Genomic DNA, 16,735 nt, shown 5'->3' with positions numbered 1-16,735 from the left:
TGGTATTCCTGGCGTTCAGACAAAATAAGTGTAAGAACTACAAATTCATTGAACACACTTATTAATAATTTAAATTTATACTGAATTCTTCATTTTTTGATGACTTGTGAAGAGTCTGAGAATTTCCTCTGCTGCTGAGGTTCAACAATGTTAACAGCCTTAGAAAACTCCCATTTATATAAGTTTAATTGGTAAAATAAATTGTTTTTATTTGTTTGTTTATTTCATTCATTTAAATATCCCACTTTTGATATAAACAAAATATTTGAATGAAAAGGAATATAAAAAAAAATCATACAGCCTGGCCCTTCTCTCAAAAGTCAGTCCTTTATACCATAAGCAATTAAGCATCAATCAACCATCCATATTGATGAATAAACTGGCAATGTGTATAAATAAAAAAATATCTTTGTAATGATACAGCACTTTGCTGAGCTAATATACTTCATTGTATTGTATTGTTTCTTTAGACAGATTGTTTCACAGATTTATTCCATAAACAGAAATGAAATGTTTCATTTATTTAGGTCTAACTTTGAGATTTAAAAAAAATCTCAGATCCTTTTGAATTATAAATACTATCTCTTTTAACAAATCTTTTTGGCAAATGTGTTGATAGTATACTGTTATGTATTTTGAACGTAACTTCGTTTAGAGATTAGCTATTCAATAGAACAACCTTTAACAACTGAGGTGCAAAGAAAAAAAAATCTGCAGAGGAAACCCTGTAAGAGAAATAAGTGTGGTAGTGTAAGGAAGCACAAAGATACTGGCGATTACAACAGACCCGATGGCGTCTGCATCTGTTTCTCTCACTGTGGAGGACGTAGGAAGAGGTGCGATAGAGTGATCAGGCTCTGCCGGACAAAGAAGACGGAGTGATGGAGTGTTTAAATCACCAAACCTCGACAGTCACCCGCACCTAAAACCACGTGGGGCGACCTGAGAGTAATTGGACCACAGAGGAATAGAAAGGAGCCAGAGAGCGACGGGGACGTCTCAGGTGAGGTGAAGGCGCTCCAGGGGACGACCTGATGAAGCTGGCTTCGATTTGTTTTTCCAGAAGTGTGAAAGCGCTGGTATTGAGATAAATAGTGGCTTCTTTTACAAAAGCAACACATTTTTCTTTATAATGAGAATCCCATATGTCTTATCTAACGCAGTGAGAAGAATAAGCATCTACCACCCCCAAAGATTTGTTTTGCTTTTACTTTTGCTTCATACTTAAATGTTTCACATCATCAAACTAATTTTAGTATCATAAAAGGTTCATGAGAATAAATACAAAATGCAGTTTTCAAATGATGTTTCCATCTATTTAGGGAAACGATTTATTTCCAACCCAGCCCTCTATGTGCCTGTTAAATCAAATTAACTGTGATTAATCAAAAATAGTTTGGTTTAACTCAATTACAACTAGAACCTGTACGACAACATGAAGTAGGTTAAAATATTTCAAAAAGTGTTAAATCATGCGATCTAACAAAATTCAACAACAGATTAGAAACAGTCGTTGACATCAGCCTGGAAAGGAATAAGGTCAGAGTTCACGATTTAACAGTAAGAAAGAAAACAGGGCAAAAACTGCATCAGGTGAAGAGTCCAACGGCCGAACCGACTGCTGACCAACAGGAACACAAACACAGCAGGAAAATGTTCCTACATCAGGTTACGCACACTTGGATAATACAGTGGAACAATAACCCAACGCACATCAGCAATCCAGCTTGCTAGATTGAAGGTTTGGAGTGGTCTAGACAAAGTCTAGACTTTAAATGTCAGTAGTAAATATAAAAACTCAGTAGTTTTTATATTTGCTTTATGAATGCATGTCTTGCAGATGTTGTAAATGATAAATGGTTTGTACTTGTATACTTCTTCCTCAAGTCCAGTCACTCACTTATGTACTCTTATAGAAGAGTCATGGCCCATATCAGGTGAGTCGCAATAATGTTTTAGTATTTTTTTTTAATATAAACAGTACTCATGTATTTAAAAAATTATGATGTTATAGTATTTTTTTGAGAGCAACATGAAGTTACTGGCCACAGGATGATGGAGGAAATCTATCAACATCCACTTGGTATCATCAGTTCATACCCAGTTATGCATGGTTTTAAATATTAATGTAATGTTATTTGCTTATCAGAATCATTTTTATTTAGTGGATAGGACACCAAATGATAGATTAAATGATATCCTATAGTCAGACCGTTTAACAAAAACAACCTTTCATTTATGAGCCTCCGCTCTGCGTCCAAATCAAGCTGAATGTGAACCGCCTGGTGGTGAAATGTGGAACTGCAAGAACCCAAATGCATCTTATTTTTCCTGTCCTTTGTGTGCTTTCTTTGTGTTTCAGCTCCACAACAACGTGAGCTGCCGGCTGCTCTTTCATTTAAACCCGCACTCTTCTCACAGCAATAAATGTATTCACAGGAGGTTGAAGATATGAAGTGCACAGTCTCCGTCTTGCTGCGAGGATCCAGCAGGTGCAGTGTGATATAACTCTGCATTCAGATGATCTGGAGTGGATTTCATTTAAAAGTACAGCTGTCCACTCCCAGTAGCACTCCACGGCTTTTAATGTGCCTTATTCAACATCTCACACCTCGGTGATGTACAGCTTTAGTTTGTTTACTAATCTACAGACGACTGAAGCGTTTTCTGCTAATATAATGTAGCTGCAGCTTCTGCTTTGACCCCTTATACAACATTAATTTGTTTCCTGATTGCTACTATTAGAAAGCCTATTTCATAACATATTACTGCTGAGCAAGCCTCTTGTGTCTGAAGTGTTTACACAAACGTCTCTCAGACTGGTCTGATAACAGTCAGTCTGAGCATTGGACCAAATATAGGATATTGAATTTTCATCTTCTCTTTGGTTTAGTCATCATTAAAAACGCAGCATAAACTCCTGGTTTTTGCCATTTTGTATTCAAACTTGGCTAGATTTTCCTGGCCTCAATGTTGTTCTGTTTATTTAATTTTTGTTTGTTTTTTAAAGACTCGAATGTTGTATTGGGAGACATCTCAGGGATGCTTAAGGTACCACCAACCAGCTTTAGTAGAAATCCTGGAAACTCATTTTTTTTATGAACAATACTTTGATTCAAAGTGAATGTGGTAGTAGTTTCTATTTACCAACTATGTTTACAACTATGTTTAAGCGCCCCTCGTTAAGATGTGTAAAAAGCCTTTTAAGTAAATACATTTTTCATTGCCACTATATCATCTCACATTAAAGAAAAAAGTAGAAAAATGCAGTTTTTAAATCTAGTGTTTATTCAGCGGTGCCAACAACACATTATCACAAAATCTAAACATCCATTCGTTGCCTATGCCCGCTTTTCCTTCCAGGTTTTCTCCTGGAGTGTTTGAGAGACGAGGTACATCCAGGTTTATCACAAACAATCACAAAAGAAATACACATAAACAAAGCATATTTATTTCATTTATAGCTTTGCTTGTATTAACTGATCAAAGTGATCCTGTCTCTAAATATAATGTCACAGTGGGAAATTTAGATAAGGGTCGCTTTTAAAGTGACAAGCTAAGAAAATGTTGGTAAAACGTTGTTAAAGGTTTAATTTAGGAACACTGCTGTGTCATAGAGAGGAGTTTCTTAAAGAGACAGAGGCCCAATTTTAAGGCGCTAAATTGTGAAGTCAAATTTCTTTTTAGATCTTGTTTGATGTGTAGAGAATTTTTATAACAGTTGAAGGTGACAGATACTTTATTGTGTTATATAATGGAACTGTATGCCTGGAAAACACATGAACAAGTGAAACTTTCACAAACTAAGCAGAGCGAGGGAGCAAGTTCATTTCAGTGAGGAATTAGTTAAAGGAGAGTAATCTCTAACATTCACTATTAGAAAACTGCAGTATGTTATTCAGCTTTACTCCCAGAGAAGATTAATTTCATGTCCTTTTATGCATCTTAACAAAAGTGCCAATAAGTGTGGGTATGTCAGTAATTAGTGTATAATTCATCTTAACTTCATTAGAGAATAAAAGTAAATCTAGAATAAAATCAGTCTAGGCACTGAGGAAGGTTTTCTGGTTTAAGTTTGGTGAGGCCCTCAAACAATGGAACAAAATGCCAATCAGTGCATCTCTGTTGGTTTTCAGTAATGAAAGTCTAAAAATCTAGTGGATTATTCTAGATTATGGTGGAGGAGGTTACCCAGGGTATCATTCATGCAGGCGGCGCCCATGCATTTATGCATCAACTGCAGAAATTGATTAAATTACCTCCTGATTTTACTGTAAACTGTGACAATATCCAACAATCTTCTATGTGAGAGACCTCACACTCTAAATAAAAAAAAAAGAACAAAACATTTTTTCCACCAACTTTATTATACAAATTCTTTGTCACTGTCGTATCCAAGGGAATCAATGCATTCAACAATAACAAAAAGGGTTTTGTATTTAAATCTATCAGCATGAAAATAAATCCATAAATTTCCTTTACTTGAACACTCCCCCGGTCCACTTCAGGTGGCTTTTATGCATCTTCCCTTCCAAATGAATTCATCATGGTAAAAATGCACACCATATTCATTCATTTCTCTCCAAATAAAACAAGCTTCTCAGCGTACCTGCTTGCGAATTACTTCTCCTTTATGATAAAAAGAAATAACCCCTATATAGGAGGATGCTATGAGAATAAAAAGACAACAAAATGTTATGAGTTTGGCACTGTACAGTTCATTAAATACTAACACGTAAGGTTTTTTTTTTTTTGTATCCTCAAATTAATGTTGAAGAGATCACTCAAAATATTCTGATTGTACTAGCTATACAAAATACAATACTTCCACAAATTAGATTAACCATTTATAAAAACTGTGATGAGTATTAAATGGATATGGCTTGTGAGTTATTACAGACTTTGCTACAGACCTTTTTGTGGCTCTATTTTTAAAAAAATTGAATACAACTTCTACGTTGTCTGTCCTATTTCCCTGAAAAAAGACACTGCACTTCAACGCTTTCGAGTTTCCGTCTAGACCTCTAGCTCCTCTGTAACCAACATTCATCTGAACATACAAACATTATGGCATCGTAGGGTTTTGCGCGCGCAGCCCGCCATGAGTTAGCCGGTCAGGCTGCTGCAGAAGAGACTTGTTCGAAACTCTCTCGTCGCACGTCCAGCTAAGAAGGCTGCAGAATTTTTCAAAACGTGTTTTTTTTTTTTTTTTTTTTGTACCCGAGTGGAAACCTTAAGTAATCACTTGAGACAAAGAAGTCATAAGGCTGATGTCTAGGCACGGTACATACAGCTGGAGGGTTGGCCATTCGAAGCATTGACCCTTTAGAAATGCCAGGCATGCTTTTTTTTGTCAATGCCTCTCAGTGAAATGGAGCTGGCATGCATCGAGGTTTGGAGTCTTCTCAAAATCTTGATGACCAGAAAAAAAATAAATAAAGAAAAATAATAAAACAACTAGTCATGAAAATGTAAAGTCATCTAAAAACAATAAACACTTAAAATCCCACCAAGTAAAAGAACATCACATATCATAAGATAATTGTTAATAATAACCATAACAGTTATAATAATTATTAATAATAACACTCCATCAAATTTATAACAACTACATTTAGCACTGTGTATAGGAAGATTGTCCAAATGGAGTCGTGTGTTTCTGCTCTTCGGCGTTTCGCCTCGTTTTATCCTCCAGCCGAAACGTTCCCTTCCGTCACCCGCGCCTCTGATTTCGCTCGATAAAAACAGAAATAAAAAAATAAGGAACAAAAATAAACCCTCTCTCAATGCAGTACCCTCTTCCGTAGATGAGTCGCGCTCTTATCGGCCGCGCTCGTGCAGAATTGTAAACCTTGAGGACACGGCACGGAGCGTGCTCGTGTCTGGTGCAAATATCAGGGGACTTGGTTTGTGCAAAGTTTTGTCTCTGTGTTTCTCTTGGAACTGTGCTTAAATTGCTCTTGTTTTATTTTTTTTTGTAGTTTTTTTTTTTGTGTTTTTTTTCTTTGTTTGTACACATTGATACTTGATACATCATGACGATATCAACACAAAATCGATAGAAAGAGAGAGCATTTTATATGGACCACAGATATCACATACTACAGTATATAGGATAGGATAGCCCTTAGTATTGATAAGCGTTGTTATTGATGATTTTTTTTTCTACTTTTTTATATATTTTTTTCTAACTCATACTGGCTGAAGTGCATTATGATACAGCAAGTTCCTTGTCTTGAAGATGTGAAGGGCTTCCCAACCGTCCGAGTCTCTCAGCCCCACTCCGGACTCTGAGGATGTTTTTTCTCGCCGGCTCGCTCCGAAGACAAGCCTTTGACTGTACAAAACATCACTGGCTTGTATCATTTGTGGTAATAACTAAGTGGTGATTGTCAGACCAGCTTCCAGGATTAATACTTCCTTTGTATCTCCAAAAAGATGGCTTTGAAGGACAGTTGTGTAAGTGCAACCTCTTTGTGCTCTTTGTATGCAAAACGTATTACACAGCGAGTCGCCTCTCTGGAGGTAAACTGAACACATGCTTCTTCGTTTTGGGTAATATTAAAACACATGGCTCGGTATTATTTGGTAGGGCCTGATCTGTGAATGGAAACAGCAGGGGAAAACTTCAGCCCCCTCACCCCAGAAAATGACCCTGTACCGTTCTTGAATCTCGGCTTCCTTGTAGCGTCGCTGTGGTCAGAGTTTTGCGTTCCTCTGACGATTTAAAATCTAAGGTCACGTGGAAAAATTAGGCAACCCAGGTGTCGGATTGTTAATTTTGGGTCCGTCCTCGGTTTGAAATTCAGGCGAGGAGTCCTGCTGGAAAACAGCCTTGACCACCAAATTAGGAAGCAAAAAGCGCAGTTCAGTCTCCTTGTGTCAGGATGAGGTTTTGTTCTGCAGAATGTAAAATATCCAAAATGTTTCACCATGCAGGCACAATGGTCTTTGACACTGATCTGGTTTCCTCAGCCTAACACGTCGACATCAGTCCAGGCAGCTGGCTCTCTCCTCTGAAGTCCTCTGCTTCCTTAAACCAAGTTTTTAACGTCTCATTCTTTATTTCTAATATGGCTCCTGAGTACTTCTTGAAAAACATATTTTTATATATATATATGTGTGTGTATATGTGTATATGTATATATTTATATATAGATATAGAAAAACTAAATCATGAACTACTCCTCTATTGGTTTTGTTTCACCAGTCCTTCTACGAGTAATGGCACTGCTGTATATGGCGATATGGCAAAAATCGGTTAGAAAATATGGCTGATGTAGGCTATCACAAAGGTGTCCCCACCTAGACTTTTAGTTTTATATGTAGTCATATTCAAGCTAATCTGATTAAAGAAAAAACTAATTTGAATAGCCTAAACACGTTACTGTTACTACTGAATACTTCTAGGTTTATCTGTAGTTGTATCTAATAGTTAAATGCAGAAGGGTGATCTGTTCCCCTGCGTCTAAGGGATTTTTACCTTACACCGTCACCTCGTTCTTACTGCCCGTCCTGATCCCCTGACTGCCTCCTGCGCTTCCTGCAGACCCCCCGCCGGCACCGGCGCCGCCTCCTCCTCCTCCTCCTGGTATGAAATGTAGCTGCTCGATGGTGTTCTGCCTTTTCGCTGCGAAAGCCATCCTCCTGGCGCTGTGGCCCCCCAGCGTTCCCGTTCCCATGACGACCCCGGCTCCGGGCACCTCCCCCGACCAGCCCACGCCCCCGCTCACGTGACTCGTCATGCCCGTGCTCCTCTCCTGCTCCCGGCCAGACGTGGGGTGAGAGTTCATCTTGATCATGTGGTGCCGGTCGAGGGAAGGCGTGGCGCACACGTTCTGCTGGGACTGGGCCTTCTGCTGCCGCGGCAGCGTTGGGACGATGCCGGTTCCCGTGTGGGCGTAGGGGTCCACCACTCCCATCCCGCTGACCCCCATCCTGTCCTCCAGGTGCTCCGGGGACATGAGCATCCTCTCCTGCCTGTCCTGAATCTCCTGCCTGTCCTTCGTCTTCCTGGTCAGGGTTTGCATGTTGGTGTTCTTGTTGGAGGCCGCCATGGCTTTGTGGTACTGGTGTTGCTGGTTCTTGGACATCCGAGACAGCGTCCCGGTGTTGCCGGGGACGTCGCCCATGTTGAGCAGCTGATCGCTGGACTTCACTTTCCTCGGAGGCTTGGACAGAGTGTCGTAGTTGGGATTGTACTGGGGCTCAGGAGGGTCCAGAGGGTAAGGATTGGGTGTGGGGGAGGCAGGCATGCCAGAGGGGGGCGGCGGGATCCAGGGACGGATGGCGTGTCTGGGGAGGGTTCCTCTCCCACTGAGGGTGTAGTCTCCACCCCAGTGGAGGTGGTGCTGCGAGGACTGGAGGGCCGGCTGAGCCGTGTGGGGTCGGCGCTTGGTGGTGCAGTAACCAGACGAGTACTCATCGAGTCCTTTCTCTGAAAGCCAAAAAAAAAAATACGTCTGCGAATTAGGGCTGCAAATAACGATTATTTTCACAATTAATCTGATTTTTTTTTTTAAAAGTCACATTCTGCAGATTTTTCACTGAACCACTTAAGCCTTTTTTTTTTAATATATATATACAATTTTAAAAATACGTTTAAAGATGTGAATTAATCATTTGTAGCACAAGATAAGCCTACAGATAAAAACACTACAATCGTCAACGTTAAAATCTCAGCCCTCGCTCCTTGTCTTACCATCAATACACCACTATTTTTTGGATTAACTGGTAAATAATTGGATATCAATTATTAATTAATTATTAATTATTTTAGCCCTAAACTGAATTATTTACATTGCCTCAAAAAAATATTCACACCTCTTTAACTTTCCCATATTTTGTCATATTACAACAACAATCTTCAGCACATTTGATTAGGATTTTATGTGATAGGCCAAAACATGGCAGACATGATAGTGAAGTTCAGAAAAAACAATACGAATAAATAAAAGCAATTAGTATTTAGTAGTCTTGTCAATCAATTAAGACATTTAATCAGTTACTTATACTTAACGCTGTGATTAAGTGATTAGTACTGTAAGCTTGAAATGTAACGTTTTCAAAAAGAAAATATTTTATTATCACCAAACATCTCAGTTTTTCCAAGTTTTAATATTTAGGAAGGTTTAAAATAAGTCATTTGGTTTCAAACGTAATTTAGAAATGCTAACTATGCACTATTTTGAATTCCTGCAGCTTTTGTCGATTCTTATTTGAAATTCCAAACAGCGAGGAATTGCAATAATTCAGCCTTGAAGTGGTAAAGGTGTGCAAGTCGGCTATAAAATCCTGGTTTCATGTCAAACATACATCACAGTGTTTTTTAAAGCGCTGAGTAAACCAGCCAGACTCGCCTCGTTCATCTTTTCCTTCGCATTTCAGACTGCATTGCTGAACGCAGTACAAGGCTGCGCTGCTGTGAACTGAGTAACCCTATTGTTACAATTAATCCGCATTATGTAATATTAACACGTTAAACTTTTTAGATTAATTGCATAAATTAATAGTAATTAGTCAACCTCTGAGTAATTTGCTTCATTTTATTGACGACTGTGCTTATCTGAGGGGTTTCTTAGAGAAGATTAGCGAGGAAACAGAGTCACGAAGTCCAGTCGAGGTTCTCACTTGGCAACTATTTCCTTCTCCCATCTTCCCAACCAAACAAAATGAGAAAACGAGATTCTAGGTGGGGATAAAACGCAGTGCAGTGCCACACAAAGTGTGTGAGCTAGTGTCCCCATTCTCAGCACCAAGAAAGGGATGGCTCCTGAACACAAGGGGACGCCCACTCCTCTTTATCACGCATAAAGCAATAGAAAACCTTTCAATACAATAAATAATTTAAAATTTGCATGTCGGGCTTGGCCACCCGCGTTTGGCAGGGTTTTATTGAACAACTGCCAATAAAACCCATATTAAAAGTTGCCAATGAAGAAGATAAATGACCACAGCAGAAAGCTCAGATATAGCATTATTGAGGCATTTAAAGTAGAGCTAAGATTATCAATATTACAAGCTTTGAACATCTCACAAAGCACTAATCAATCCATCATGGTAAGAGGGAAACAGACTTGGTAAATAATCTCACATTAAAATCATCCAGTCCAAAGTCAGACCTAAATCATGTCGAGAGCTCTTGGCAAAATAGAAAAAATCATGCAGGCAGACGATCACAATACAACCCTGAAAAGCAAATTAGGCAAACCTTTGAGGCTCTAGATGTGCAAAACTGGTAGAAATAACCAAATAAGACTTGCAGCTATAACTGCACAAAGTTATTTCTACAAAGCAATTACAACGATACCTTCTGTGAGTTGTACAGCAGAGTATTAGGCTATGAGAATTTGTTTTATTGCAAGAAAATAGTCATAGTAGTAGTAACTTTAGCAAAAAAAAAATCATCTTAAAATTATGAGAAAAAAATGTTTAATGAACATAAAGGTTCAATAAAGTTATGAAGATATGACATGAGCATCTCAGTTTGAGCAGCCCCTTCCTTGAAATTCACACAGTTGTTTGAATGATTGTTGCACAAATCCAGCTACTGATAATAATTTGATGCTGATGTGTTAAAAGTCTTTCTGTCAAGTAATAAGTAATATCTGTAAAACCTGTACCGAAGAATAACTTCACAAGATGCTCAACATTCCTAATTTTATTCATTTTTTTGCTATTTTTCGTGTAGTTCTCATAAAACCACTAGTTCCTTCTAATTTTACGACTGTATTCTTGCAACATTATAAGCAAGATGGCGACCCTGGGCGTGCTGACATCACTCTGACATCACTAGTGGAAAAATAATCCACGTTTTCCAAAAAACATTAAACCTTCAAAAACCGAAAATTTGATAGCTCGATTGGTTGTAATGTGACCTAACGCAGAAAAGGTCAGCGTGTGTAAATACTTTTGCTCCACTGCAAAAACGAGACCACACAACGATGCATTCTACTCCAACAGCGTCGCCACGCTGAAGGGGTTATGAAACATCTGCAGGCGAAGAAGGCGGGAGGAGACGGCAGCGCTCACCGAGGCGTTTGAGTGAGGAGTATCTGTTGAGCTCGGGCTTGGTGGCACTTTCGTAGGAGGGCGGCAGCTGGGCCAGGTTGTGCAGGGAGTGGTGGAAGGACGGCTGGGACTTGGTGTTGTTGTGTTTACTGGAAAGCAGGGTGCCTCCAGCTGCCAGCTGAGCATTGTTCATCCGAGGGGTGCGCTCTACAAAAACCACAGGGAGAAAACGACTGCGTGTTAAATGAGATTTGCTCCTCTGGATGGGAGCGCGCTGCGTTTTTGCAGGGTGCGAATCCTCCAACGTTCACTGGGAAAACGGGAGACCGGTTTCCAACTCGCTTTCAGCGCTGACACAAGCAACCGGAGCTGTGATAATCATTATTATTGTTCGGCTGAATGAGCCTACATCTGAGCTTAAAATGTAGGTGAATGAAGCAAATGAAGAATCTGGGTGATTGCATGCGATTTACATGGAAGCCGTGATGTGAGCAGCTGCCTTACCGATAGTCGCAGTGTGTTTGGGGCTGGAGCCTGATGAGTGGATGAAATTGTGCTGCAGATTGCCCACTGTAAGTCAGAGAAAAATAAGGTAATCAGCTCACAAAATGGATGTCAGGCAGTTTGAAGATGAATGGCGGTTTAGCAAAAAACAATGAGGCCCCGCACACGAAAACCTCCCGATGCATGTTCATTTAGCAGTTTTTAAGCCAGAAGAAGCTGTTTCTGCAATCATTCTTAAGCACAACACCACAGGGGATTTTTGTGTCCTATCTAATCATGGAGAAATCTCAGTGGTGGGGCGCAGGGGAGAAAAGTACACAGATGAGCCCCCTCTGCATATAAAAGATGCTGTTACAAAAGCACTCTCTAATTCTGCAAGAAGCCCTCACATCTGTTGTCCTTGCTGGGCACTCCCGGGGCGTAGAGGTTTTTCGGAGCTCTTCCCAGCGTCCCCTGTCCGTCCGCTACAGTCAGAGCCACGCTGTTGTTTCTTTCGTCCTGCTGGACCGGACTGGACTGGTGTCGCAACATGTCAACCAGGGCTCTGGTGAGAAATAAGAGACGGGGGGGGATCGGCCACAGATCAGCAGCTGTGCTCTTCACACTGACAATAATTCAGCATTCAAATCGCCAGAGAGCAGTTTTAATGATTTTTGATGTAATTAATTGTAGGCAGCAAAATAATGTCAGTTTGATGAAGAGACAAGAGCTTTTGCAGTACATTTCAAAATGACCTGCAGCAGCAGTGCTCGTAATACACCTAAGAGACAAACAAACACTCGATGTAGCTCAACAGCGATCGTCATCCAGTGCCGTTTACAACAGTGTCCTCTTAAAAAACCCCCGACAAAAACAAATATCCTGACTGGTTTTAGGCTACAGTTGCTTTAGGGCTGGACAATAAATCAATAACAATATATATTGTGGTAGCACATGATCAATATCAATAGATTATTACGTCTGATAGAATGTTCAGTATTCAATTTGTAGAATATTCACTAAACTCTGATCCAGAACCGCACAGCATTATGGGGGATGTAGGAAGAGGAAAGGCTTTGACCGCTCAACCTCGGCAAGCTAAGCAAAGTTAAGTGGTATCAACTAACTCTCTCTTTGGTTACCTAGCAACTCGCTCATTCTTCGGTTACCTAGCAACAGTTCAAGGTTCCACCACCAAGCCTTATAGCTGCTAAAAAAAAAGAAAACCAAAGGCGTAAAATGAAAACTGTTGACAAAGCAGTAAATGTCGCGTTCCCAGTTTGGCAGAATTTCAGACATTTTAAACAAAAAACAACTCAATAATTATTTACGTCGACTGACATGAAACTCTTATGTCGTGATACGTTTTTCAGCCATATTGTCCAGGCCTAGGTTACATATTGGGAACACATGAGACACGACAGTCTTATTTGTAATTAACCCCCATTTTTAATCACTCAGTCATCATCATGCTCCCTGTGTTTACCATCTGGGTCACCAAATGTTTCTGGGTGATAAACTGCCCCAGTAATTATTGAGATAAAAAAAAAATAAAAATAATGTTGCTTTTAGACCGTTTTCAATTAATGTTGCCCTCTCAAAAACCAATCATTTTTAATTTTGTAAAAAGCTCTTACTACTGGAACTAGAAGATATTTTTAAATATCCAAAATAAAACACGACAACCAAGAACAACAAATAAAACAGGAATAAAAACACACACAACAGAAACCACAAATAAAATAGAGTATGATCTCTCTGTAAACAAAATTGCCCTTGAAAAGTTATTAATCACCGAAATTTGTGACAGGCTTAATTAAAGCCTAGAAATATTGCATATAATATTACTAGGCTGTAGATTCAACTTACAATTTAATACGCCATGCACAAAACCATCATACTGTTCCTCCTAAACACCTTTTGAAAGAAACGCAAGATAATGTGTCAATGTGACTTGTTACTACACACTGCTGGTCAGCTGCCTGAAAGAAGGCTCCTACACTTTTTCCTTGCTGAGAAGAAAAATAATTTCAGCTGATTGTAAATACGTACGGTTTCTCGTTTTAAACTAGAGTTGGTGAGCTAAGACTAGCATGTCCAACTGACTGTAGCTCCGGCTACCTTAGCAGATAACTCCACTAGTTAAGCAGCTAATGCTAATGCTAGTTCACTGGAGTCCAAGTGTTACTTTATGCTGAAACAGTTTAATACTCAGGATAAACATGAACTACTTTTAATTTAGAAGTAGTTTAAATAAATTCCTTTCACTAGATTAAAGTAATAATCTAAACTGTTAACTGCTACTATATTCTATTTTTATAGTGAATGGAAAAAAGAAATAAAAATACATCAATTCTATACATTTGTTTTACATGTCAAATTAAAAACTATATATATTTTTTAACATTCATATATTAAATATCAAATTTATTTTAAAATCACACATTTACTATTTTAAATAAAGAAAAAGCATATTTGTCTCATTTATGTTATAAAATTAAAATTATAGGGGGGAAAATGTATTACTAAAGATGTTTTAAAAGGTTTTAGATTTATATAATATGTAACATTATCACCATGATCAATATGTTATAATATTTTTGTAGCAGTAGGAATAATTGGTAGTTTCCATTTTAAATAAATAAATTATGTTATACATTTTTCTTTAAAATGTTTCTTAAAAAACACCCAGATGCTATGAATATCTGCTGTTTTTACTTACTGAGAACCTCATAGTAGCCAAGAGTTTCACTGAAGCTACATAAACAAGGTCAACTATGTGTCGTGTGATAATTAACAGCGTTATTCTACACGACCTGAAGACACGTTTTCAGCTAAAGTGATGAAATGTGAGGATGTGGAAGCCTTACCTGGGCATATTCAGATCTCTCTGGTTGGCCTCCTGTTGGACCTTGTTGAAACACACCTTGATACCCACAGCGACGGCCACCATGAACACAACAACGCCACCGATGACAAATCCCGTGTTGTGGCTCTGCTGCTTCAGCGGATCGTAGTCCGGGTCGGGACCCACCTCCTCTGGGATCATCATGGCCTCTGTCTGTGGCTTGGCCCAGTCTGGAGAGTTGTAGTTTGTACAGAGGTCCTGCACCAGCTTGCGGCTTTGGTCTGGACAGCAGAAGCGGTAGTGGCATGTTCCGCAGCAGTAGATGTAGGAGTCCTTGGAGCAGTTGAAAGGATTGTCAAAGTGTCCCATCACGTCGTAGTAACCCCAACAAACATCTGTCCATCCATCCATGATGCGAGGTGGGAAGTGGGCTGCTCCAAAATGGTCCCCTAGACCCTCTGGAGAGGTCGCATTCTTCGGAAACGTCACCTGAGCCAGGGGCTTGGGAAGCGGTTCCAGAACTCCCTCTGAGGTGTCTGGAGGCTCCTCGGGGGCTTTGGGTTTGCTTCGGAGAGCGGCTGGCCTGGCATTGGCCTGGATGGCAAGGAGCAGGAGAGAGGAGCTGGAATCGGCGTCCGGCTGCTCGGTGAACGGCCTCCCTGAGCGGTCTACATGCTGAGGAGGAGGGGACGAAGAGGGCTCCACCGCGCTGGTAAGAGGGGCAGCAAAGAGGGAGAGCAGGGAGACGGCGAGGACTCGGAGATAGGTGGTGGGCGTCATTTTTACATGACTAAGACACCTATTTTCTGTTGTTGAGTCAATGTAGTTACAAAGCTTTATCCGCTTTTCCAGCTTAACCCACTAAAACGCCATGTGAAGAATTTAATGTACAGCCTTCTGGATGTCAAAGATGTATCGCGGATTTCATTCAGGAATGCTAAATAATATCATTTTTAAAAGAAAAAGCCTCCTTCCGTCAGTTTATGAGCGCATTTGTGTGTGTGTGTGTTAGTATTTAATGGTAATGGTAATAAAATTGTTTTTATTGCGTCTTATGAAGGACCCCGAAAGCATAATAGCTTTGTTCTCATCTCTCTTAAAAATACCCTGTTGGATACGGTTTCAATTCCTGGCCCCAATAGTCCTTTATGAGTACCAAATTGATTCAATAAAACAAGACACTCCTGTACATTCGTCTGCTGACTCTGGCACTTGAGAAATGGTTCACAGGGAGTGTTTTGTCTGTTCTATTCATCTTCCGCTAACTAGTTCAGTCTGGCACTTTCTACATTCAACACTTAATTAATTTGTAGGCAGATACTACTATCAGAAGAAACGTACGAGAATAATGCTCTAACGAATTTGGGGATTTTATGCCCGTCAAACAATGTGGATCAATATTGTCCATTAATGCAGACTCATTTCGGAGGACTCCATCGGGATCAGTTTGGTCAGCGCTCGCCTGGCACAAGCCGTTACTGTGACTGGACTGTGGGTGATAATGAGGAAGGCTCTGCTTATGTGCTAGAAGGCGGAAAAAATTACGAGCACACATGAAGCAGAACGACTGCCGGCCTTTTAAAACGTGCAGCAACAAGAGCTAAATGCCATGGTTTTCAGGCAGATTTTTATGAGAAAAAAAAGTCGCCCTTGTCACTCAGCTGTATCCTTAAATAGATATGAGATGAATGGCACATTGCTTTTGCATGTGACATGTCAGTCGGAGCAGAATTATTCCTGATTTATCTCCAGGGGGTTCAGAGAATATCACTTTTGTTGAGAGATATGTAAATGTGTGAAGTTATTGTACTGGAGGTGTTGGCAATAATAGACAGAGGCAGATCTGTCTCCCACAGAAATTATAATTATATGTAATTATCAAAACGTCCCTATCTGTAGCAGAGAATGTAGGCACAGATGGGGGAGACAGAATGCTGAAATCACCGAGGGCTCCACTTGTTTCACTTACATGCTCCTCTAACCTTCTTAGGAGGGTTTTTGTTGTGAAATAAAGAGTCCCACAAAGCAGCAGTTCATCCAATGACTATTACTCCACGGGGGGGTGTTTCTCTTCTTGTTGTCTTTAAAAGGCTTGATGGCCAAAACACTCTCCAGGTTAACAAGTCGACAATCAGATCTGCAACATGCAACAGAACAAAAAATTAACAGATGTTTTGCCAACGTTGTGGCTTAGGAAGAGCAAACTCACATGACAGACACGTTTTAATTTCTTGGATTTTTATCTTTTTGAAAACAAGGACATCGTAGCCCCATATGTAATCTGAACCTCGGGTTAGACATGGTCAAACAAGTTCAAGTTAACAGTAAGTTTTAAAAGGATACATCACAATTTAAAGTGTTTATCTGGAGTTGAAAGGTTTCCTACCAAATAAA

At 39.8% G+C, this 16,735-nt stretch overlaps 1 protein-coding gene across 1 annotated transcript; it reads right to left on the bottom strand.

The window, feature by feature from the left end:
• Window positions 1-5,931: 5,931 nt before the first annotated feature.
• Window positions 5,932-16,505, bottom strand: shisa7a (shisa family member 7a). Its single transcript, XM_016670445.1, has 5 exons — window positions 14,364-16,505; window positions 11,904-12,058; window positions 11,515-11,580; window positions 11,032-11,217; window positions 5,932-8,437 (listed from the first exon to the last, which is right to left on the bottom strand). The coding sequence occupies exons 1-5, from the start codon at window positions 15,119-15,121 to the stop codon at window positions 7,485-7,487; spliced, it is 2,118 nt and encodes a 705-aa protein (XP_016525931.1). The 5' UTR covers window positions 15,122-16,505; the 3' UTR covers window positions 5,932-7,484.
• Between the last annotated feature and the right edge of the window lie 230 nt (window positions 16,506-16,735).

This window comes from Poecilia formosa, unplaced genomic scaffold (assembly GCF_000485575.1).
Source record: "Poecilia formosa unplaced genomic scaffold, Poecilia_formosa-5.1.2 Scaffold34, whole genome shotgun sequence".
Lineage (NCBI taxonomy): Eukaryota > Metazoa > Chordata > Actinopteri > Cyprinodontiformes > Poeciliidae > Poecilia > Poecilia formosa.
Note: the sequence above shows the minus strand (reverse complement) of the source record. Positions and strands in the feature narration are given on the sequence as shown.